Below are 24,393 nucleotides of genomic sequence, written 5' to 3'. Positions count from 1 at the left end.
TGCTGTATCATCACTGAGAAATGATTTCATACAAAAAGCTTTAATTACGCATCTTTGTGTTGGATCAGCAACTTACGTTATTTGACTTACATGGTCAGCTTTCACCATGTCATGATCTCCAGCGCACTGAGCAAAGTTTAGATTTGGACACAACATGAGTGAACAGCCACTGATGCCTCCGCTTCCACACGGCTACAAAGTAACGTGTTTCCAGGCAACAGCCGGGGGAGCCTCGTTCCCGCCCACATCCTGCCGGCACTCCCGGAAGTTCCGGTGCAGAAATGAAGCGGAAGTAGGTACGTGGCTGCTCCAGCTGACACTCGGCATGATGGCGATGGAGGTGCAGGGCTCCGACCCCAACAGTGGCAGCTCCAGCCGTCTGGAAGTCTCCATAGACGGCTTGACTTTGAGCCCCGATCCGGAGGGCGACCAGGAGCGCAGCGAGAGGCTGGCCCCTCAACCCCCGGGGCAGGGAGAAGAAGTCGCGGGTCCGTCTGAGGAAAAAGATGGGGACGAGGGCGAGACTGCCAAGTCCATGGAAAGGAAGTGGGGCTTTCCTCTCCAGGAGCTGTATGGCCTGGCGCTGAAATTCTTTAAAGGTAGTCTCTGCGCTGCTTGAACGCGGCACATGTCGCGATGTGCTTTTATTTTGTTCCGAGACTAGCAAACAAGTCACCCACCCGACTTTGCAGTGTATTATTTATTTCTTTTTCTTGGCAGTGCTGCCCAATGCACAGTGGCTAACTACGTATGTGTTTACATCCTGCATTCACTTGTAAAACCCAAACAAGATGTTGAAATGGCTGGATTAATGATCTGCACAGAAGATGCGTGCTTCAGTTATTGCTGTTTAGCTCAGATTGCAAACGGAACTGTATACGCACTGGACGTGTGTGATCCACAACTAATGGTGGTGCTTTCTGACTTGTGTATATAAATAGACTAAATGAAAGTGCACCATTTATTTGCGCCCGGCTGTACAGCTGGTTCCTGCAGTGGTGATAGTAGACCCTCATTCTGTCATTAGCAGTGTTGCCTGATTGTAAAAGAGCTTTGATAACGATGCTGGTCTTGTGATATGCTTTTAAGAAGTGCTCAAATTAAGCCAGTTTAGTATTTTACATTGGACGTAATGCACCTTCCCATGTACTACTATAAACGCACTTCTTCAGTGTCAGGTTCGTGTTTAGTGAAGCTGGGAGGAGTGTCTCATCTCGGGGAGAAATGTCAGGTTTGTGAGTCTTTCAGCAGAATCAAATTACCATGAGATTTCATGTGCAGTCCAGTCCTGTCAGTCTAGATCAGTTACATTATTGCAATAGACCAATCCTTATAATTTGATCTACATAAAATCCATTAGTCTTATTCATTATTCCGATGCTGAGAATCATAATTGGTCTTCTATCCCGTAGTGAATAATTGGGTCACCATACTGTAGGGTAACACTAGAAAAACCTGTTACAAATCACATGGCACTTAATCGCTATCCAAACAATTATAGTTAAAAAAAAAAAAATGTTGATTTGGTATGCATCTGTTATTAGAGTGTACCTTTTCTTAAAACCAGTAATGCACCCCTCCTGTACCCATCACTGTGCTACATCTTTAAATGTAAAAGAGCTAAAATGTTATGGAAAATACAGTTCCTTTTAGAAGTTGCTTAAAATTACAACAATCCTAGGGAATGTTTGAATTGCAGGACAGCAGATTAAAATTACATAATACTTGATCTGATTTTAACCTTTTTATTTTATTTTTTTAACACCAATGTATTTCTATAGGTAGCACCTAGTTTGACCTCCTTTGCCTCCTCCTATTAAACCATGCAAATATTTTTGGTTGCTTTGTATGAGGCATCTGAATCATGACTGTTTTCCTCCTCCTTCTATGTTGGCAATGTTAGTTTCACTCTTAACCCTTGAGCTGTATTCAGGTTGGGCGATTGCAGTGAGCAGTCCAGCTCTCTTTAGGAATGGATTATAGGAATTGTATTGTCGACCTGGTTTGTGTGTGTTGGTTTTGTGGTTGTTAGTTGGCAAGGTCATATAAAGGCCAGGAACAAATACACATTTTGCAAATTACAAATACAACACTTGATTGCAGGTTTGGCAAATGAGTATTCCTCCTCTCTCATGCAAAACTACAAGCAAGTGTCTTGTTTAATTAGCGATTAGTGGGTGCAAGATGAGATTTGGTCTGGACTGAAGTTTTACTATGTAGTGTTTCTTAGTACTTTGCTGCAGTTAGATACATTCTCCTCAATCAGAGCTCCTGCATAACTAGGGCAGACCTTCACAATGATGTGATTGCAACCATGCTTTATGGTAAACTTGATTTTTCCTTAATGCTCATACTTCTGCAACTTTATATGAACATTTGGTTCTTGCATGGACAGCAGCAAACCCTTTTACTTATATCAAATTTACTTATATTATCAAAATATGTATCAGAGTTGTCTATATTTTCTGGCATACCCTGAGTGCTTAGTTCTGTGTATTTGCTTGACTAGAGGCCTGTACCGATGCCTGTCAATGCCCTGTTTGTTCAGGTACAGTTGTAGTAATGTGCTATTGTGAGTTTATGGTCTGGTTTCTGTCGGATCATGTTCTAGGCCATATGCAGGTTAGTCTCTGGTGTGTTTATAATCGTAATGGTCAGTGGCAAATGCACTGGACTTCACTGTGGCATGCAGAAACTAATCTAATCAGGTGTTGTAGAAATTGATACACCAGATGTTTACACTGTCTATTTTCATCCATGTTTATTCTGTCTAAAATCATGGAATCTAGTTTGTTCTTTGGGAGATCTGTAGTTGAGCTGAATATATCACCTGATTTTGTTTTGTATTTTTACTTCACAAGGGTTTCTCTTGGTACCAGCAGTTTGCGTGTTTTCCTGTGATGTTTCTTTTATGCAGTGTGCTCTCAGCAAGAGGAGCATGCTGCAGAGGTAGTCTCTGTCCTGATGGTTAATCTGATTGTGAAACCTATCAGTTAAAGATGTATAGATCCGCCCATTATTAACCACTTCATTAGACTTTTTTTACTTTAAATGTTTGTTATTGACCGTCACAAGTTCACAACTGCCCTTGACATCATTGTTTATATCTACAGAACTCCTTCTCAAGTGTCAGTGTCTTGTTTACAGAAATGTGTAACGCCAGATATCCTGTTGGCAACACTTTGTGTGAATCCTTCTTTCTTGTTTTTATTTTTCCTTCTGACATCTAGCCTAGATTTTGTTGTGAGGAAGAGATGAGTACTTTGCTTCCTCTAAAAGAAAAGCGGCAATATAAACAAGTTCAAATGCAAGTAAAGTGCCCGCCCCCGACAATAAAACGTAAACAATATGGCTTTGTGTGCTGCCCCATGTGTTGTTACAACTGTTAACAGCTTCAATTTATCTTTTAATGGTTGACCAACTATTACACTTGCCTGGGCTCTTTGCTTTTTTATGTGCCATTTTTCTGACAACAGTAAACTAAATCAAAATAGTTATTTTCTGTTTTTCATACATGGGATAACATCACATTATCTATTTGTTCTTAGATGCATGCATTTTAATATTTTATTTGTCATTGTTTACATATTTATTTCAACATTTCCCATCAATCTGGAGAGATTTGGGTTACACTGCAGGCCAAGGTATCCAAGGCCAACTGCAAACCTACTGATCCCTAGTGGGATTCAGGCAATAATGTGTGTGTAAATTAGAATTAAACCGAAAACAAAAAGGTGTTCATTCTGTCAATGAGCGGAAAAGGGTAATTTTCCTACTTCACCGTGTTAAACGATCATAGTAAAGATATACGGTTGGTTAACTATTAATTGTCAGTTTACCATTGTCTTTTATAGGCCAGGCTTTACTATTTGAAATGGGTAATAAATTCAGCACACTAGTCTACCTTATGTACAAGCCTGTTTATTTGATTCTGTGTCATGAGATTTGTATGCATGGTAGCTGATGCTGATCATATACTAGTGGTAAAGAAGTGGATCAGAAAAATCAGAAACTAGAAACACCCCCAACTCTTATCAGGTTCTGGGTAAAAAAAGTAAATAAATCAGAATACATGCACACTTAAATATATGCTCCAAAAAGTGCTGAAATCTTTTTTTTTTTAGCATATATATGTAAGAAGTGCATCATACCATGAAACAAGAAATTCCTTTGAGGATTGTTGACTCTCCAGAAAGACTATTTTCTGTTTGCGTTTACCTTGTGGCGTTCAGAAATAACATTCCTTGTTTAAAAAGACACAAAAAATGTATTCTGCCTCTGGAAACCAGTGTGATTACATTTTCTCGCATTCAGGGAGCTGGTACTTATTGCTAGAATAGGTAAGGTCAGAAGTTTCCAGTTTATTGCTGAAATCTACTATTGTTTTGCATGGAGAAAATTAAATCATGATAGTAATTGGTTTCATGCCATTTATTTATTATTTGAATATTTGTTTCAAATCATTGGCAAGCACAACTTCCTTGTTTGTCAAGTTAAACTGGACTCTGATAGTCCTGCAGTTTATAAGAAAAGCCGCTGAACGAGAAGGAACGGTTAATTTCTCAGCTGTTATCTTCACACCCTGGATATTTTTAACAATGGGGCTCCATTAAATAAATGAGTAATTTTCAAGGGTCGGGCAGCACTTACATTGGTGGTGGTTTACAAACATGTTGAAGCAGCTTTTTTCTTTTGTCAGTTCCTTATTTTAACAGTGGAAAATGGATGTCACAAAAAGTAATTTATTTGTCTTACCTGCCATTCTAAAACAGTATCAGGATTTGCCTTGAAGTAATTGGATTTAAGGAGTGCAGATTAGTTCCTTACGAGAGCCCTGCAGTAGTCCCTTCCCAACACTTACCTTTTTCAATGTCCACCCCAGTATAAATTCCAGAGTCTGCCCTTTAACCTTTGACATGAAGCCTGTTAACTTGTTTTTATCACTTTTTGGCTAATTTGTTTATACGTTCTTGTTTTTTTTTGTGGTACTAATCAGTGATACTGACACATTTGAGATGATCATTTATTCATTCCAGTTCTACCTCATTTCTGTGTGTTGAATTCCAATTCCCGCCCACAAATATTCTGTTCTAATATTCACTGCCATTTCTGAGTTTGAAAGGTCTAACTTCCTTGGTTTTAATATTGCCATGTGTGTTACAATCAAATGATACCTGCCACAACTCTGTAGCTCAGACTGCTTTTGCGTTAAGGGAAACAGAATTGGGGGAGGAGTGAGAGTGGCAGAGATCAACCCCATTTGGACCCTTAAACATAACCTGAACTGAACTATAGCTGAGGTTTTATCCAGGGTCTGAACTAAAAGCTGGATCCATGCCTAACATTTAGTAGTATGTTGTGCAAGGTTTGCTCAGCTTAAATAAATATTTTCACTTCTACAGATAAAGATGGCAAAGCCTTCCACCCAACATATGAAGAAAAACTTCGGCTTGTTGCTCTACACAAGCAAGTGTTACTTGGCCCATATAACCCAGATGCTTGTCCAGAAGTGGGATTCTTTGATGTCCTTGGAAACGACAGAAGGTACAACATCCCGATTTATGACGAACCTCTGTTGGGGAAAAATTACTTAACTTGAATTAATTTCCTTTTCTGCCGAAATTTCCATGAAACTGAAATTCCAGGCACACATAAAGGATTCCACTGGAATGTGCATTTGAAATGGAAAATATTGACACTCATTTGAAACGGTGCTATTCTGATATTAATTAAAAATATGAATTAAATTAAACTCAAATTGCATTTTACTGAGTTTGTGGAACACTTGCTGGAGACATGTTTGATTGGAAGTGTATACATATAAAATACATATGGTGTCATTGTTTTATTTGAAGAATCACCAGAAAGATCACCTTGCAGTACCTTTATCCACTTGAAATGCACAATAAGTGTCTATCTTGGTTTTGGCAAGTTGAACAGGAGGTAATTCAGGCCTACAACTGACACTGTAGCCATCTCTTCCATGTTAGTGGCGTAAAGTATGTCAGCCTTAAGGTCTTAAAAAGGCATGTTTTTCAGCAGACCGGTTCTATGGGACAGCAGTGAGTCAGGCGGCAGTGTGTGACTGTGATCTTTGCGATGTCTCTTGCAGGAAGGAATGGGCCTCTTTAGGGACCATGCAGAAGGAAGATGCGATGGTTGAATTTTTAAAGTTGCTGAACAAATGCTGTAATTTATTCGCACCCTACGTTACATCTCACAAAATAGAGAAGGAGGAGCAGGAAAGGAAAAGGTAAGATCTCTGCAACACTTCTTCAGGGCTTTTAATCGGGTACTGCAAGACTTCTGTTCTCTGTAATCCAGCTGCCACTTTTAAAGAAGAAACTTTCCATTTTACATTTGTGATTTGTGCCCCTTGACCTTGACGTTTCTCCTCGAGTGGCTGACCGGCCCTGTCCTCCTCTCTCTCCAGGCTGGAGGAGGAGCAGCGCAGACGGCTGGAGGAGGAAGAGCGGGAGCGCCAGCGGCAGGAGCAGGAGCGCCGCCAACGGGAGGAGGAGGAGCGCCTGCGCAGGGAGGAGGAGGAGCGCCGGCAGGCCGAGGAGGAGCGCGTGCGCATGGAGCAGCAGAAGTGAGTGCCGTTCCTCCCCAGCCCTGGTTTACGCCATCGGTGGGGCCGCCCATCTTCTCCACTGTCTCTACTGGCTGTTAGTGCTCAAATCAGTTGTTAATCTGCGTTTGTGTTTCAGATTAAGATGCACAGATTTGAGGACAAATCACACATTTATTAAAATTGCTTTCACGTAAAAATTACTCATTAAAATGCAATCTGGAGTTGCAGGTGAATCAGGTCGTCACTCTGCGAATGAACAAAGAGCATGTTGGGAGTCAATCTCAAATCTAAGTTTTCACAGATCTGCCAGTGTAGTGGCATGCAGCAGCAGGGTGATGTTGGGGCTCTACTCATGGTATTGTGGTGTATTTCAGACAGCAGATCATGGCCGCCCTGAACGCACAGACCGCAGTGCAGTTCCAGCAGTACGCAGCCCAGCAGTACCCAGGAAACCCCGAGCAGCAGCAGGTGCTGATCCGCCAGCTCCAGGAGCAGCACTACCAGCAGTACATGCAGCAGCTCTACCAGGTGCAGCTGGCACAGCAGCAGGTACTGTGGAGGCAGTGCACTGAAACCCAGGCACAGCTTGGCCCTCTGTTTACAGGCATTTTACTACTGTGGCTGCTGTAATATAATTTTAGTGCAGTGCTAAATTATTTACAAGAACAAACCCTACAAAAAGAGTTATTGTTTTGCACCACAGTATTATCTTAAGTAGTCTTGTGAGAACTGTATTTCATGTCCATGTGCTGTTCTGAGTGTCGAAGGGGACAGAGAGGAGGCTGTGCCTCACGCTGCTGCTGCCTTGTGCGTCCTGCAGGCGGCGCTACAGAAGCAGCAGGAGGCAGCGATCGTGGCGTCCACAGTGGCGGCGAAGATCAACGTGGCCTTCCCAGGGGAGAGTCCCACGGTGAACGGACAGCCCAACGCACACATGGACAGCCTGGAGAAGGAGTCCGAGCTGGAGGCCACCGAGGAGCTCACCGAAAACGGCCCCAAAGGCATGTTTCAGCGATACCGCAGAACTCCAGTGCTTCTGCATTACATTTTTTTCACCTCGAAAGGGATAATTGCCCAGGATGTTTTTGACAATCCTATGTAAACAACCTTTATGCACTTAATTGCACTCACATTGGAAAATCATCTCTTTACATTTGTTGTGCAGTAGTAATTCATCCTTTTCAGAATAGAAGTAATGCAGGTTCGTGCGCAAGACGCTCTATTACGATGAGGCTCGTTTATAAGGAGTGTTTAATGAGAGGATCCAGACACTGCAAAAGTATGTTTGTTTTAATTAATTGCGTCTCAGTCAGGGTTAATTGAGAGCGGCAAGTGGCCGCATGGTCCTGACGTCTTCACTCTTCTCACTCCACAGAGGTGTCCCCTGTGATTGCTGCCCCCTCCATGTGGACACGGCCGCAGATCAAAGACTTCAAGGAGAAGATCCGACAGGACGCCGACTCGGTGATCACCGTGGGCCGGGGAGAGGTGGTGACGGTGCGCGTGCCCACGCACGAGGAGGGCTCCTACCTCTTCTGGGAGTTTGCCACCGACCACTATGACATTGGCTTTGGAGTGTACTTTGAATGGACAGATTCTCCAAACACAGCAGTCAGCGTCCATGTCAGTGAGTCCAGCGACGATGAGGAGGAGGAAGAAGGTGAGTAAACAATTAGGTGACACCCAAGAGAAGGCTTAGTAGTAATAGTGGCAACATTGCTGTGTGTGTCATGTGTGGCCTCGTCACGAGATGATCCAGCTGGTGTTTACTTCCTGTTTCTCCCTCCAGTCAGTACTATGATGCACAGTGAGCATGAACACGCTTCTCGCCACTGCTCGGCATTGGTTGACTGGGACTTTCTCCCTTTTTTTTTTTTTTTTTCCTTCTTCGTTTCAGGTGAAAACCAGAGTGAGGAAGACAAAGCCAAAAAGAACACCAACAAGCCCCAGGTGGACGAGATAGTGCCGGTGTACCGGCGAGACTGCCACGAGGAGGTCTACGCCGGCAGCCATCAGTATCCTGGGAGGGGAGTGTACCTACTCAAATTCGACAACTCATACTCGCTATGGAGATCAAAAGCCGTCTACTACAGAGTGTATTATACTAGATAAAACAAAAATGTCATGGGACACTGGGGGTTGTGCAGGCTGGGGCGTAGTGTGGCTTGGTAGTTTCCTTGTGGAGAAGTCCAACATCTCTCTTCTTGGTGAGGAAGTTATGTGCAGAATGGCCATTTCCACACTCTGCGTCTCATCTTATCTTTCGCTTAGGAGGGAAAATAAATTAATAATAATAATGAGAATAACAATAAAAATGCCGCCTTTTGCTCTGTTAATTGAAGTGTGACGTTCATAGGTCTTTTATTCAGCAAAGCACTGCCTTACCCATCATCCTCGGCAAGTTTCCTCTTCACCATAATGTCCTTTAGTTCTTTACTCCGTCTGCCGTTACGGATTCTGTGCAAACATGTCTAGGATGAGTGATGGGGTGTAAAATGTTCCTTAGATCTGGTGCATGAAATAAAAGCCAATTAAAATAAAATACATTAATAAAAGCACCAACAACAGAAACAGGGGGGTTCTGATCATGTGTCCCAAGACTGACGGCTCGCACGAACCAGCCCACAGATTGTACATCTCATCGCTTTATAGCTGGCATGAGGCGCTCCCTTTAGCGGTGCGTTACTATCATGGAGCTCCTTCATTAATCCTGTTGAGCAAGTGGGAGGTGACCAGACCCTTGTGGTTTCCAAAGGGTTGTGCTGTCCAAGCCTGTTCGCGGAGAGCCAAGCCCTACTGGAACAAATAACTGGCCTAATTATTCAAGATGACCAGTAATCCAAGATGCAAAACCTGAATGGTTGGCATTGTCCAAGGCAAGGGTTGGAGATGTTCTGTCCTTCTGTCCTGGGAATAGGGAAATCCCCCAGGATTAAATAATTCCCCGGTTTGATTTGTGGAAAAGCTGGTGTTTTATATGAGGTGTGTGGGTGGTGTTTCTTGCATGGGGTAAATAATGAGTTGTTACATGTCGTACAGCAGGAAAAATTAGCAAAAGCGTCTGCATTCAAGGGTTGTTGATCCCATTTACAGTAGAAACGTCAAGCAGAGGTCTGTACACTTATAACACCTTTTTAGTGTACAAAATAAATACGAAATCTGCAGTGTTGTAATTAGCCCAGTTCGATTGCAAGAATGGAGACCGTATTGTGTCTGGTAAAGCTGTAAATGTTTTCCTCTCAAAGATACGAAAGATGGTCACGTTGCAATAGGTCAACCTTAAAACAATCAGTTTATTAATGCTGACAGCACACCGTCTGTCACTCCCAAATGATCTGTTTCTTAATGGAAATACCTACTTATTTGTTTTTCCCCACTTTATTCTGAAGAAAGTGTTCTCTGTTTGAACACACAGGATATATTTTACATAGTCAGAAGGTTCCTTTGGTTTCTGCTGTCAAATGCAAAGCATCAAAAAGCAAATGCCATTCATGCTTACAAAAAAATCGGTTTGAGGGTCACAAGAATCCTAAATCCCAGTTATTGCTATTCATGAAGAGCAGTTTATTTTAAAAGTTTTTAAACTACTTTGATTATAGCATTTAATGTGTGATGTTGCAGATTACTTAAAAAAAACAAAACAAACAAAAAAAAAAAAACTAAGATCATCAATTAAACTGTATACAATATTTTGAATCGGGTTCAAAAATAATGATCAGATGTTCAATAAACTTCTGTCATAACCATTTGCTTCCTGGACAGTGGAATGTGTGATTGTGTGATTGTCTGCAATGAGAAACAAGACAAAATATGACGTTATCTGTCCTACCTTTATTTCTCTGTGGGAAGTTGAGTTTGGTCATTTAAGGTATTAAATCTTGTGACATCAAACATCAAAACCCAGTTCAAATAATATCTCTTGTAAGCATCCCCTATCTTCGACAGGCTCTCATTTCTTTAACGTGGATGTTTTTATCGTGTATGATTTCTCTCGGAGGGGCTTGGTGAGAATAAGCAGTGTGGTTTTATGAGGAAATGCACTAAACAGCATTGAAACTTGCATTCCAAGGGCAGGAGCATTGGTGGGATGATGGGGCGTATGCAGTATGTTTGTAGCTTCTTAAATGTGTAAATATATATATAAGACCAAGCACTGATCTTTCACAGGAGAAGGGTAACCAAAAACAGTTTCATGTTTTTACATTTCTAAACTATATAGTTGTTTTTTCTCTTTCCAATCAGGCCTACTCAACATTTACAGTCAGGTTTGATGGACCCTTCTAAACCCAGACCCTTTCTGTCTTCCTCTTGCTTCCTTGTGCAGGTTTGCTGAAATAACGTTCAGGTTTTGTTTTTCCCCGTTGCATGCTTTATTTTGGGCAGTTGCTTGGTTGTTCTGTACACCCCGAGTTCGGTCTCTTTTAGAAAACTTTACTTTGCAGTTCGCAATTTAACATATTACTTTGGGAGAATAGTTTACTGTGGCAATAAATAATCACAGCCAGGAATAGGATTACTTTAATAAACATTCTGGGGCATTGTATAGAGAACATTGGACGGCTTTACTTATATATTTTTGTCGTTTTTCATCCAGTATCGGAACACTAAGTTAGCATTTATAGTGTGGAGTGTGTTACACCTTGCATGCTACCAGTTTTCCTGTGTGCCTTTCTCCTTTGGGTTGATATCGATCATGGAACAGAGATTGCAATAGCATGATCAACCCGACCCCTGCTTTGCCTGGCCATTCTGTGTTTTTCTGGACTCTAGATTTGAAATTGAAATCTGTTTCAGCAGAATGACATGGAGGGCAGTGACATCTGTTAGCCTGTATCATGGCATCTTGTCACGGGTATAACTGGACATCTACTTCATCTTGCTTAATATAAAACCAAGCAGCTCAGCTGTCAATTCAAGGGGAAGCGATGGACTCCCTATTGACACTTGGCAGACAGAGAACATGTATACATATACATATACATATATACATGTATTGGATTCAAGTCAATGAAACATGTAAAACATGTTTTAGCAAAGTGTGGCAGGTGTCAATCTGGCTTGCATGCTGTAATTAAGCAACACAGAGTTCACAAGTGCCATGGTTTTCAGAGTCATGTTTAGGAGCTGAAGAAATACATTTCGAATATTTTAATGTCATCCTCAAAGCTGGAGATGCAGTTTCCTTTCTCGGCCCTCAGTACATTCAAACAATTGTCCTCATGTTCACCCGCTACATCCAAAATTCTTGAAAGGGCAGCTAAAGGTTACACTTGGTTTTGTCTTGAGGTTAGGCTGCCTAACTGAATCTGAAAATTGTGTATTGGCGATGCCCTGAAAACGACCCTGTTTGTGGGTAGTTCTGTCTGGTCAGTGATTGTGCCACAGCCTGTCCAGTGTAGCTGTTCATAGTGCTTTGTTTTTCTTTGATACCCAGTTTGTATATAACACACTGATAGAGTATGGTTTATTTGTTGTTGTTTTTTTACTGAGGAGAAGTAATTTAAATTGCATTCTTCCACATTTCAACACCTTCTTGCAAATGTCAAAGCCGTTTTAAAAGCCAGGGAGAAAGAAAGGCATAGTATATCAGTTTGAGAGTCTCCATTTAACAAAACACATGGCCCACTCTTTTACGATTAAAAGTTACTCTGGGTTTCCTTCAGAGCTGACCGAAGCTGTTGAAATGTGTCAGAATTGATCTGAATTGTAACTGCGAGGGTTTAAACCAACAAAACACCTTTTCTCCAGTGCAGTCATAGGTGTTCACAGAAAAATTGGTCACTAACCTCTCTAGGCTCTCAGAATGACAGATGTTTGATCAGTTTTTAATTTTGTATGCTGTAGTTAGAAGCAATATTCTGTTGGGCTTATGTTTTGACTATTAAATGGCAAATGAAACCTGCGCAATCATTACATCAGGTAAAAGGTCTTTCTAACAGAGGTCTGAGACAATCCAGTGTATAAGATTTTAAATATCGCTTTGTCTTTACGACACTATTCACTCAAAAGTTGATTCCCTCTTGCAAAACTTGAAGCAGCCCAGCAATGTCTGCACTTTGTTTTTTAACAGCTCAGGATAGTTCCTTGTCTCGAGACACAGAAACCTGACCTGGGCTGTTTTTCCCCCCACGATGTATAAATCTTTGAGTTGTGGTGCACCTCCTCTTAGACACTCACTGGAGCAGAGAGACCCTTTACCCGTTCATATCTCGTGTATGCAAGAACAGCGATGCTCTTTTCTGTTTTGTTTTGTTGTTTTCAGATGCTCCAGATGTTCGTAACGATTTTGTTTTTCTTCTCCCCCGTGATGATGTTAAATGCTGGCCTTTTTTTTTGGGGGGGGGGGGGGAGATGGGATGGGATGGGATGTATTGTTAAACAAGATTGTAAATTGCCTGAGGTGCAAAGGTGAAGATGTGTATGTAAACTAAATTAAACAAAAAAATGAGTTTAACATTAAAGATGGAAAAAACAATTTTTTGTATTGCTTTCACCCGTTTAATGAGTACAGTGCGAGTGCAGAATTCTTGAGCATCTATTTAATCTCAATTAAACTTCCATTTATCTGTAAGATCGGCCTCTTGAGTTTTTATTATTCCCCATTTTGTTGGCACTTCCTTTTTTTATGGCTCAAGGAGAACAAGGGACATTATTTGAATCAATCAGTCGCTTTTTAAAATTGCACTTCACGGTAATGGAAGGTAGTAAAGAGGGAGGCTGCTACAATAGGCAAACCGAATTTAGACAAGTTACTGTTGCATCTTTTACATAAAACACAGATCTTAGCTGAAGATTATGTAATACACCATGAAGAAAATGATTAAAATGTCAGAATCGAAAGCTTACATGATTATTAATAACTGTTTCATCAGCCCTAACTAACACTGACCTGAGGGATTTACAGGAATACAACATTTCCATCCATTTACATGTTTTATATTCTATCACTTAGCTACAGACTGCTAGAGCAAGAGTAACACTTGAGCCTAAAAGTGGTACTTGTGGCTGTTTAATCTTACTTTATTATATGAAAAGACAATACAATGGTTTAAAAAAAAACTTTAAACATCTTTCCTCAGCCTTCACTACAATGCTCTATGGAAAAGAAGGAACAATCCTTTGTATTTGAAAAAATAAATGACCTTCAAATTAGAAAAATCAGACAATGGAAGATCCTTGGGTTTATTTTAGGAATAATATGTGTAACAGCGCTGACCTCAATTCTGTACAATGATTTCTGCTGTTACACATGAGAAAAAAGGCAATTGTGCTCTCAATGGCACTTGCATATGCCTACCTAATCAGAAGTGCTCAGTTTATAAAAATATAGCTGATTTATATGTACAGTTAGACAACCGAGGCGATCAGACCCTGTAACAGTTGACTGGGGACTTCTGTTGTTACGAAATACTCAAAGGCCAGCATTTTACATTATTTGTCACCAATTGCAGCATTGATGGCACTCTGCAGGGCTGACAGCAGAGTGAATTTGTCTTCATTGGTCTCTGCTGCACAGACCCACTGCCGCCTGGGCCCCCTCAGACCAAACGCGTTCTTAATATCTGGAGAGACAACAACAAGAATAGGAACTTCATAACAGCGGTTTTAGGCTGCGTTATGTTACTGAGCACAGCAACTCAATTTGTAGCTTTAAACTAACAAGGGGGGAGTGTAGTCGGTTGTCTTTGAATCAGGAGCTCCGGTCAAGGAGGTAACAGTGTAACATTTTCAAACGAGCAAGAGAATGTAGTTGCATCATAGGAGAACCAACCACAAACAGGGTGCAGAGCTGATCAGGAAAATAAACGTGCAGTGTAAACTCTGGACCGGCTCAAGTCCCAGCATGCACTGCGGCGGTGTGTGTTTTAGAGGCAGGGGACAGACTGCATCAGTGGAGCAGATAGGAGAACACGTCCCTACTTTCCTCATTATAAATACAATATTGTTCAAGTTAACAGTAAATGCCTTATTATTTTATGTTATCAAAATATAATATATAATATAATTGTATTTTTATTTAAAACGCTTCAGTTGCAAAACAATATGCTGATCAAATGCAGACGCGACACTCATGATCCTGACATCCTGATGCGTTTGATCCGGATCAGAAATGGACTAGAAACGCACATAATGACTGTTAACTTTGCATTGCATTTCTATCTTAGGCCTCTATTTAATTCAAATTTGAACTATACATAGGTGTAATATGATCATATTTAAAAATGAATACACTGGCAGCCACATGTATGGGCCAACCTGGAAATGTCTCTGCAATCCTTAAAGGAATTGAATCTCTAGTCTACAACAGGGAGGACGACAAGGGGACTTCACAGTAGTATTGAAGATCATGAAAGCGACAACAGGGGGAAGAAAACACATGGAAATGAAAGGAGTATTTCTAAGAAAACAGGAAGCACTTCTTTACACTAAAGGTTGCAGGGGTCTGCAGCAAGCTACCTTGCCATGTGTTTGAAGCCGATTGATTCCTTGGATTCTACAAGATCTGGTGGGTTGAAATTGTGGTTTTGATTAGTTACCGTAGAGCAAATAGGCTAAAAGGACTCAAGTCTGGTCGTATTTTTTGTCCTACAGGGCGGTGTCGATGAGACTTACATCTGGTGTCGGCGATGCCATGCACAGAAAGCCGGTGAAGGGCCACAGAGGCCAGGAAGCAGCGTGTGGTCCTGCAGCGGCGCTCGAAGGGCACCTGAGAGACCGTCCTGTTGCAGAGGACCAGAGCGTCGTTGAACAGAAACAGAGTGAGTTCCCCGACGTGCTCGTAGATCCTGCGAGGTGGAGAGCAATCCGTGTCAATGTCCAAGTACAAATAAAAAGCTCCGAGTGGGACTTTAAGGTCCTCCAGTCCTGGTCCTACATACTTTACAAACTCTTTGAGACTTTGAATTGTGATCAGTGAAGCAGTCGGTTAAGGATATTCAGAGATGATTTTGTAGCTAACACCTGAATATCCTTCAAGAGTTCCCTGGGATGGACAAACAAGAGCCCTAATGGATCAATATCGAACATGTTCCTGTATCTTTACATTTTCACACAGCTCTTAAATGGACAAAAGGAACAAACTCTTATGAAAAGTGGTTCTATCATGTTATTGGACATTACACTTGGATTGTGGAAGGCAATCTGTGTTAAGTGTGAGTTGCCTGCGTGTTGTACAGTGTGTAAAACAAGTGTGGCGAAGTCAGGGCCAGTTAGCAGGGCCTTTAGCTGCATGTTGGGGAATCCAAATTCAGCAGAAAGAGGCCCATACCTGAGGGCAGCGCTAATCTCTTTATCAGAGCAGCTCAGCTGAGCCACGTCTTCCACTCGGATCAGGTATCTGTTCGCTTCCAGCAAGTTCTGTGAAGTGCAGAAACAATAGTTTATTTATTGAACTGAAACAAAAGCAAGTCATGTTGTGTTTGAAGCATGGATATTTGCATTAAAACAAACATGGAAATTCCCATCTGGCATCATTGTTCATTTGGAAAAAAATGCTTCGAGTTTAAAGCGGGATGAGAAACTGCTCATCTGTGCCGGGACTATTCGGTCTTAGACTGGGTGATGAACTTAAAAGTCATGTGACAGGCTGGATTAGTGAAAAAAGATATAAAAAAGACTTCAGCTCTTTTACTGCTTGACCTACTCTCATCTGAGTGAAAATACATCAATCCCAGTGGCCTCCAGGACTTTATTTTGTATAGTAAAATGATTCAGTCAAATGGAAACTTACCCATTATTTCTGAAGGAGGCATCTCACATACTGTGGGCAGTGAGAGTGTATGTTTTTCAAAATAAAAGGGGTCTGCACTACCATTGTAAAGAGATTGAAGTCTAAATAGATATATTTCACTATGAATTGCTTACTGGGCAACTCTGGATCATCTTCTGGGTCTCCAACATCTTCGAATCTCCATCTGTGGTCTGTTTGAGCTGAAAGACACCAGACTGGTTATCACAGTGTGCCCTGTTAAAGCTGTTTCATGGTGCGCATTTTGGTAACCGGGAGGCCGGGGTACCTGTTGAACAAAGTCCCGGTAGCGTGTGAGGGTGTCTAGCGCGGTGCGGAGGTGAGCACGGTCGGGGTGCTCGGGGGCCGTGTGCAGGGAGAGCGCTTGCAGGAGAGTCACGTACTCCTCGAAGCGCTGGGGGGGCAGCAGCAGCAGGTCCTGCAAGCTGAGCACAGCAGACAGGAGACACCGCTCGAGGTCTGAAGAAAGCAGCTGTGCAAATTTGCTAACTTCTTGGTGTTTGAGTATATATCTTTTCTCTGCCCATGAAAACACATAATTCTTTAGGGGACACAAAATATAATTAAAAAGGGTTTTGGTGCTAGAAAACACAGCTTGGAAAATAGCTCCCGAATGGCACAATTGGTAGAAATCCAGACCACTTGAGCGGAATGCATTTGTGTGTTTGTATACTAATGGGAAGACTGCGCCAAAGAAGAGAAAAAGAAAAGCCCATCCCATACCTCATTATTTCCGTGGCCATGGTTTTATCATGTCTCTTCAGGAAAGCACGGAAGGCAGGAACCATCTCTCTGCACTGAAATGAAGATAAATACATTCAAATGACATTTAGAGACACGGACTGGCAGATTTCTTAGGACGTACGCAATCAGATTTGACAACATGCTGATCCATGCTGATAACAGGGGATTACTTCTTTTTGTTTTGTTTTGGCATCTATTGAGAGTCTGAGGAGCAGAATTGATTGGGAAATTAAATAAGATCTGTGGGCATTTTAATCTGGTTCAGGGGGTTTGGAACAAGCTTCCCAACCGTAGTGTTGAATTGCAAGGAACCTTACAAGAAACCGCTAAGTTAGACGTTCAGATCAATAAGCTATTAACCAGCAAACAAGCAAAGTGAACAGTTGTTTGTCAGTTTTCTTATGGTTTAATGAAAGTGTGAAAGTAGATGCCCTTCACTAGATTTGGTTGTACAATTCCACTGAAGTCTTCTCGCAAAAGCATGAATAAGGAACAACATGGAGGCTGGAATATAGTCCTGGCTGTCTGAGGATAGGCAACGCAAGCAATTACAACAGCAAGCCACTCTTGGCGTTTCCTTTAACATGTAGGTTATATCTCAAAGGGCTTAAAAATAGACCAATCACATCCGCTTTCACCTGGACAAGGATCTAGCAGCTACCTGTCTTCTGGCCAAAAGCAGGAGGAATCCCACACTAACTTCATGGGGACCAACCTTGTCAATAGTCCTGAGGATGGTGGTGTAGTTATTGAAGAAGTTAGTGTAGGCCCTCAGTCGGGTGCTGAATTTGACGCACACGTCCCCGATGCACTGGGAGGGACCCCACTCCTGTATCCGCTCTGCCAGCTCGTCCAGGAACTGTCTAAGGGGGGATGACAAGATGACCACAGTCTCTCGATGGGATGGATGTTTGACTTCCTGTTTTGCACATTTAAATGTATCATGATGGGGAGGCAAAAGTCCAATCTAGCTACTCAAATTGTTCATAATCCAAATCAGTATGACTTCTGGTATGGTTCTGTCAATACAATGAAAGGGAGCTGAACTTTCCAGTCTGTTTTCATGACTTCCTAAAAACCATTGAGCTTCGCTTCTCATTAAAGACTGAGCTTTTAAAATCTGATGATTAATTGATGCCCCGGATCACTTACTCCCGGCAGCCAATCACATTCCTCACACTGTGACATTGTCGTGAATGTCAAAAGGAGGTTTATTAAGAAACACTGACTCCGCAGGACTTGCAATGTAGAGAGTGGAGGAAGGTCTAACTCAGGTGTAATACAGAACAGAGAAATCAACTCTCTCATTCGCAGGGGTCGGCGCTTGGCGGACTTCACCTGTTGAGCTCCGCGACGTCTAGGATGTCAGAGAAGATGATGAGGACATTGGCAGAGCTCAGGATGGCGCGGTTTGACGATAAAGCGGCTCTGAGTGGAGTGACGTATACGAGTCTGACGGCATCCAGCAACTGGACGTAGCGTTTCTCGCTGTGAAACAACTCCCTGGCAAACATGGTGCGCCGGTCCACAGAGCCCACTGGCAACGTCGCTGTCTGTGGAAGAGGAGCAACAAAACACACCGAGATAAGGCAAAAAAAGAAAAGATAATACCTAAGGAAATTTGCATCAGTGCATATTACTCCATTGACAACTTCACGAGCATCCTATTAAAAAAGCCATCAATCAAATAAACAAACTTTACAACAATTTAACTGTTACTGTAGGCTCCAGAGACGATCAAATGGAGCCGTACATTTCAAGGCTACTGTAAACACACTACAAGTATAAATAATGTAATAAGAAAATGTTACAAAAACAACATCTTCCTCATATCACATTTAACATAGTCTTTCTTCAATTTATTTTCTCTAGAACAAGAGAAACTTTAGTTTTTGTTTCGTTTCATGCCACTATGACATTTGATGCGAGTGTACTTTGAGAGCCACTTACCTCGGGGGGTTCGAGGGGGGCTCCTTTAGGAACACACTCAGTCAGAAAAGCAGTAGCAGTTTGGGACGTGTGACTGACACCTCTCCGCAGGAAGTCAGAAAGAAATTCCAGTGGATTCTCCTTGGGTAGAAAAGCAGATCTGAAGTATATATATGCATAGCATTTGTGGAATAAATTACAAAAGTTAATATACAGATTGACCCACACCATAAAAAAAAATATTAAAATAGTCAAACTTTGTGGTAGGAAGATGCTCCCACTATAACACTTTACTGGCACTTACACAGTTTTCTTTGGACAGCGCAGCCAGTCCTTCAGCTACAGCTCGAGCGATCTCCACATTCGTGTGAATCTCTGACAAGCCCACGGAATCAAAAAGGAACTGACCTGTGGACACAAAGCAAGTTACAGGATTATCACCGGAGCCCTGTGTGTGTCTCGTCCTCTGACATTTGGCATGTTCTTACAACTGGAGCTCGGCCTCATTGAGCAGAACATCTAACTGAAGCTTCGTTTACCTTCCAGGATGTCACTGATGTGCCCGTCTGATAAAAGGCTCAAACCCAGCCCTGGCATAACGAAACAGACCCTCTATGGGTTACTCGCCCACACACACATTTACCCAGGACTCTTCCGCACACTTCCGTCCGCAGGTCACCAAGCTGAGGTCCCATCTGTTTGCGAAGATCCAGCAGAACCTCCTCCAGTCTCTCCGCCTGCCTGCACCAGCACAGCAGGGCCGGGGCGCTGAAATACGTGGCGCTGGGGCTCACCGCTCGGCCGAGCCACTCGCTGAGAACTAGGAGGGATACAACAATCACTCCACTGGACCATTACATAGCGAACTCACAGTTATTAAGGGTTCCAGAAAAGAAAACGTAACATTAAAATCAACATCAAATCCCCCGCCTCTCTGATGCTCACTGTGCTGGTGAGATCCAGTGCCAACTCCAGTAGGAGCACTCACATCGAGTCCTGTCAGAACCGAAATATTGGAGATCAGCTCCATTCCTGTCTCTGAAATAGGGAGAAAAAACAAAGACTTCATGTGCAACCACTTCCAAAGTCTGGGTTCAATTAATAAAGACAATCTAAGAGTACAAGTAAAGTGGTCAATTTTACACACATGCAAATGAAGTATTCCAAGAATTGTAGGCTGTTTTGACTGACCTGAAACTGCCAGAGGAAAGAATATGTCTAGGCTGCCTCCGTCCGTCCGGGACACCACAAAACCAGACAGATTCTCCCAGAACTGTCTCACCTCGGGGTGCAGGACTGTCCTTTGACTGACTGTGCAGCCTGTGGAAGTAGAGGACAAGTCAACACTTGGGTTGTGTTATAGATAGTCCAGCTACACAGACAAAATAAACGATCCTTCTGATTCAGGTGAGTGTTAATATTTGAAAGTCAACAACGCTAGCCTATAGCACATTGTTCTTTTGGAGAAACGCTGGGCGATTATGGCTCATTATAAGAAGTTCTTGATCTCTTTTTGTTTTCCAAATGGGAAAGAGTGAATCCATCCACCTTTCAAAAGCGCAATCTCCCCTGGGTGTCCCTCCGTGAAGACACCAACGCTGCAGGCTCTTTGGCCATGCAGGACCTGCTCCACCCGGTACAGCAGGGCTTCCAGTGTGGTTCCATAGTAATCATAAAGCACTGGTATGACATCCACCCATGCACTGCACAACAGCATCTGTTCATGACAAAATAAGTAATGACAAAAAACATCTCACAACAACGATTTGTAATGGTTCTTCACTTTTTCCTTGACCATTCTACCTAATGTCATTCTCCAGCAACCAGTCCATAGTGCCTATACCATTGACCAAACCCCTGAGCCCACATTTCTCTGGTTTCTCATACCTCGTATCCTGGTATCCTGGAAGACACCAGCAGGAGACGGGGAGAAGACTGACTCGGGCTTGCCTTGGGGAATGATACAGAATTGCTACTGCCACTGCTCAGATTCATCCTGATGAAAAGAAAAAACACTTTCCTTTTAATAAACAACACTATATTCCATGTTTGGGTGTGTTTTTCATTGTCAAGGACTTTATACTCGGAGTCACACTTCAGTCATTGCACTAGAAAGCCATGTTGTGTGAAGAATGTTACAGTTGTCCAATCAAAAGGATTGCAGCAGTTATTTAGCTTTTTGGTCTGCCCCATATTTAACTAATTGAACAACCCAATACCCAATACACTTGATAATATCTTTGAAAATATGGCTGAATCTTCATTGGACCTTAAAGTGTTATGCAAGGGGCATGATTTTGGAGCACTGTGCCACATCCTTTTGAATTAAAGATGAATAAATACTTTTAAAACCATTTAAAAGTAACACTAGCTTACTGTTTGGGCAGCGACTGCATCGACATGGTCATCATCTTCCTCTCCAGGGCAGTGTCTTGTGTCAAGTGGCTCTGTGTGTCCTGCCGGAGGAGCTGGGAGAGAGAGTGCTGAGAGCGGGTCTGGTTCTGAGCAGCAAAATGATAGATGGTCACAACACACCACAAACTTTTGTATTTATTTTTATTTTCTTTCACACAAAAAAAAGGTGTTGATTCCAATTTTTGTTATTTATACCCTCCTAATTTGGAACTGGTAGCTGTAAGTCAGCCTTGCTCATTGCTACAACCCCATTGCTGAACATGCATTAATCTGTTTATGATCCAAAAACAAAAAAACAAAAAATGTGAAGAACACTAGTTCAGTGTATGTAATAACATCAATCTAGACTTTTCCATATTGGTCAGATCAACATATATCTCTCTTCATTTCTGGAAACAAGATTTATGCTAATCTGTTTTTGCCTTTGATCAGAAATCCAGTGTCAATGCATACATTACTGCCAGATGAATATGAATCATTGAAACAGAATGAAGATGCATTGAGTTCGGTTTGAATGCTTTTGCTTTGGCAGTAATTACTCATTCAACAGAGATGCACCCTACCTACAAAAACAAGGGAGTGTTTTACCCCTATGAGCACCAAAGCCGCTGTCAAACCCTGCTGGCCCAGACTCGCCCGAAGCTTCTCATTGTGACCTTTGCTCTTCAGTGACCCTAGAGTCCAGCTGTTGCTCAGCCAAGGCGGTCTTGATGTTAGTGAAGCTTCTGCAAATTGAAAATGAGTGCACCACTAAAGACTTGAGGAAACTCAAATGCTTTATAATGCAAGCTTTTTGGTTACTGTTCAGTCATCACAAACTGCAGAAAATCACTCACTTTTGTGTTCTGCAACCTTCTCCCATATTCTTTTTCTTATCAAGCGCTCTCTCAACCTTTCCTCCTGATCCTCTGTATCTGTCTTCGGCTCATTCAGAGTCCCGTACATATCTGCAGCCTCTCGTGGTGTCAGGTAGTCTAAGTCTTTGGCACAGGCCACATAGTGTCTCTTCCAGGACCCATATTCATTGTCTGCGGGGCTATAGGGGAGGAACCAGCCACGCTTGACACATTTGGGAATCCACAAGCAGTCCTGCAAAAAACGAGTTAATCTTAGACATCTCTGGAGGAAAACAGTCAGGTCAAGTTATTATTATTACACTCTTACTAAATATTTATGCAAGAGTACGTCACAAGGAAAGGCATATTGTTGTTGTAGTCATGATTTATATTCCTCTATTTTCAGTTCAAGTCATACATTTTCTTCTTAAAATGACATTTGCTAGCTTAATTATAGCAGCAGCAACATATAACTGGAAAATGGGTCCCAGACAACTGGGTCCAACTGGGACTACTGACCTGCTCGGCCAGGAACTTCCAGTGCCAATTGACCTGGGCCGCCATGCACAGTTCCTGAGGGCTGAGGAAGGAGAGGATGTACAGGGACAGGATGCGCGGCAGGACGGTAGTGAAGTCCAGCTTGGTGACAGGAACGACCTCTTCGAACCAGTCCCGAGTGAACCTGGCAGAAATGCGCAGAAGCTCATTGGTGAGCTCATTCCACGATCAGTGTGTGTAGCGATTCTACAGTCATACTGAATTCATATTAGTAATGTGTCATAAAAAGGGAAAAGGGGATTACATACTTGAGTTGGGATCTGGAGCACCTCATCAGCACGTTATGAATGAACTGCTTTCTCTGCTTGTCAGTCCAAAGGTCAAACCAGTGAAGAATGAGATTGTTCCTCTCCTGGAAAAGCTGGGGAATTAGAGAGTCGCAAATAAATAGTGACAAAGCAGAGGATTTTGAAAGACTGGTGGGTTATGTTCAAAGATTTCCCAACTTTTGACTTAATCGGATCCTGAATTGAACAATTATAGGCTTAACTAACTGTGTACAAAATCCAAACTATCACCTGCTGGTTGGAGGTCTTGTTGATAACGGGGGTCCAGGTGCTGAACTTGGTCTCTGTGGTGACCAGTGCTTTCTCGTCCACTGGCGGGTTAAAGCCAATGCTGGCTAGTTGCCATTGCTTCACACTGTGGGCACTGGACCTCATCTTGGACTTCAGCATGGCGCTCGGCATGGAGTCGGCTTCCAGAGGTTTCATGTTTCAAGGCGATCTACAATAAATTAGGTCTAGACATAAATGTATGTGGATTTGTGCGTCTTACTGGTAACATGACAAAAAGAGACAGACTGAACAAATATTTAAATGAGCAAAAATGAAGGAAGAATACTGAGTTCCAATAAACAAACACACTGATTTCTTAGTAGGAAGTAAAACTAACTTTAAAATGGTGAAGGAAGACGTAAGTGATTGCAGCAGGTCTGTTTGTCTAGAAATGCAGTATTTCTTTACCTCGCTTGAAACGCTGGCTGTGTCCTTCCTGGGATCCGGGCACTGGACCTCGGCAGGCAGCGCACGTCTCCGCAAAACTAACAGCGGCGTGTTTACACCGCCGTCACCAAGAGAGCCAGACGCGCAGGCGCAGCACCGCCCGTTCTAACACCCGCACCGCACTCTGCGTGAGAGCACCAGTAAGAACGCGTTTGTTATAAGATACATAGTAACTACAGTAGCTACGCCCACTTACCGTCCAGTGTGATTGAAGCGCTGGATCAGATCTCAATGTGAAAACGCAGGGCAGTGCCGATTACAATGCGCCCAATGGCAACCAACTCCAGTGCAGGAATGCTGCCCCCTACAGGATATTTCTTCAGCCCACTAACTTAACAGACGCCCTTATCCAGGGCCACTTACAATTGTTACAATATATCACTTTATTTTATTTTTTTACATACAATTACCCATTTATACAGCTGCTTTTTTTTTTACTGGGGTAATATAGGTACAGTGCCTAGCTCAACAGTACAACAGCAGTGTCCCCCACCAACCCTCCACTCAGGATTAATGAAAATATGAATCATTGAGCAAAATAAATGTAATAGCAATATCAGTTTATATTCTACATTTGGGAAAAGA

At 42.4% G+C, this 24,393-nt stretch overlaps 2 protein-coding genes across 2 annotated transcripts; one reads left to right on the top strand and one right to left on the bottom strand.

Moving 5' to 3' along the window:
- The first annotated feature begins 267 nt into the window (after positions 1 to 267).
- On the top strand, positions 268 to 13,145 carry LOC136716755 (Golgi resident protein GCP60). Its single transcript, XM_066694163.1, has 8 exons — positions 268 to 599; positions 5,403 to 5,544; positions 6,113 to 6,253; positions 6,434 to 6,592; positions 6,949 to 7,123; positions 7,395 to 7,575; positions 7,950 to 8,234; positions 8,472 to 13,145. The coding sequence occupies exons 1-8, from the start codon at positions 326 to 328 to the stop codon at positions 8,684 to 8,686; spliced, it is 1,572 nt and encodes a 523-aa protein (XP_066550260.1). The 5' UTR covers positions 268 to 325; the 3' UTR covers positions 8,687 to 13,145.
- Positions 13,050 to 24,393, bottom strand: ect2l (epithelial cell transforming 2 like). Its single transcript, XM_066694047.1, has 22 exons — positions 23,770 to 24,393; positions 23,323 to 23,530; positions 23,053 to 23,165; positions 22,766 to 22,928; positions 22,247 to 22,499; positions 21,999 to 22,135; positions 21,372 to 21,496; positions 20,883 to 20,991; positions 20,544 to 20,712; positions 20,187 to 20,315; positions 19,941 to 20,033; positions 19,639 to 19,815; positions 19,300 to 19,403; positions 19,017 to 19,136; positions 18,405 to 18,619; positions 17,782 to 17,929; positions 17,046 to 17,119; positions 16,591 to 16,747; positions 16,439 to 16,504; positions 15,843 to 15,931; positions 15,188 to 15,360; positions 13,050 to 14,136 (listed from the first exon to the last, which is right to left on the bottom strand). The coding sequence occupies exons 2-22, from the start codon at positions 23,515 to 23,517 to the stop codon at positions 14,006 to 14,008; spliced, it is 2,940 nt and encodes a 979-aa protein (XP_066550144.1). The 5' UTR covers positions 23,518 to 23,530; positions 23,770 to 24,393; the 3' UTR covers positions 13,050 to 14,005.

The sequence above is a fragment of the Amia ocellicauda genome, chromosome 1 (genome assembly GCF_036373705.1).
Source record: "Amia ocellicauda isolate fAmiCal2 chromosome 1, fAmiCal2.hap1, whole genome shotgun sequence".
In the NCBI taxonomy this organism is placed as follows: domain Eukaryota; kingdom Metazoa; phylum Chordata; class Actinopteri; order Amiiformes; family Amiidae; genus Amia; species Amia ocellicauda.
This window is presented reverse-complemented; position numbering and strand designations above follow the sequence as displayed.

Bases quoted from the DNA above. Each gene is read 5' to 3' on its own strand.
- LOC136716755 (XM_066694163.1), top strand. From the start codon at position 326: ATGATGGCGATGGAGGTGCAGGGCTCCGACCCCAACAGTGGCAGCTCC. The intron at 6,593-6,948 runs GTGAGTGCCGTT...GGTGTATTTCAG, and splicing joins GTGCGCATGGAGCAGCAGAA to ACAGCAGATCATGGCCGCCC. The intron at 7,124-7,394 runs GTACTGTGGAGG...TGCGTCCTGCAG, and splicing joins TGCAGCTGGCACAGCAGCAG to GCGGCGCTACAGAAGCAGCA.
- ect2l (XM_066694047.1), bottom strand. From the start codon at position 23,517: ATGAAACCTCTGGAAGCCGACTCCATGCCGAGCGCCATGCTGAAGTCC. The intron at 22,136-22,246 runs GTGAGTGATTTT...TTCAATTTGCAG, and splicing joins GAAGGTTGCAGAACACAAAA to AAGCTTCACTAACATCAAGA. The intron at 15,361-15,842 runs GTATGGGCCTCT...TCCACCTCGCAG, and splicing joins GAGATTAGCGCTGCCCTCAG to GATCTACGAGCACGTCGGGG.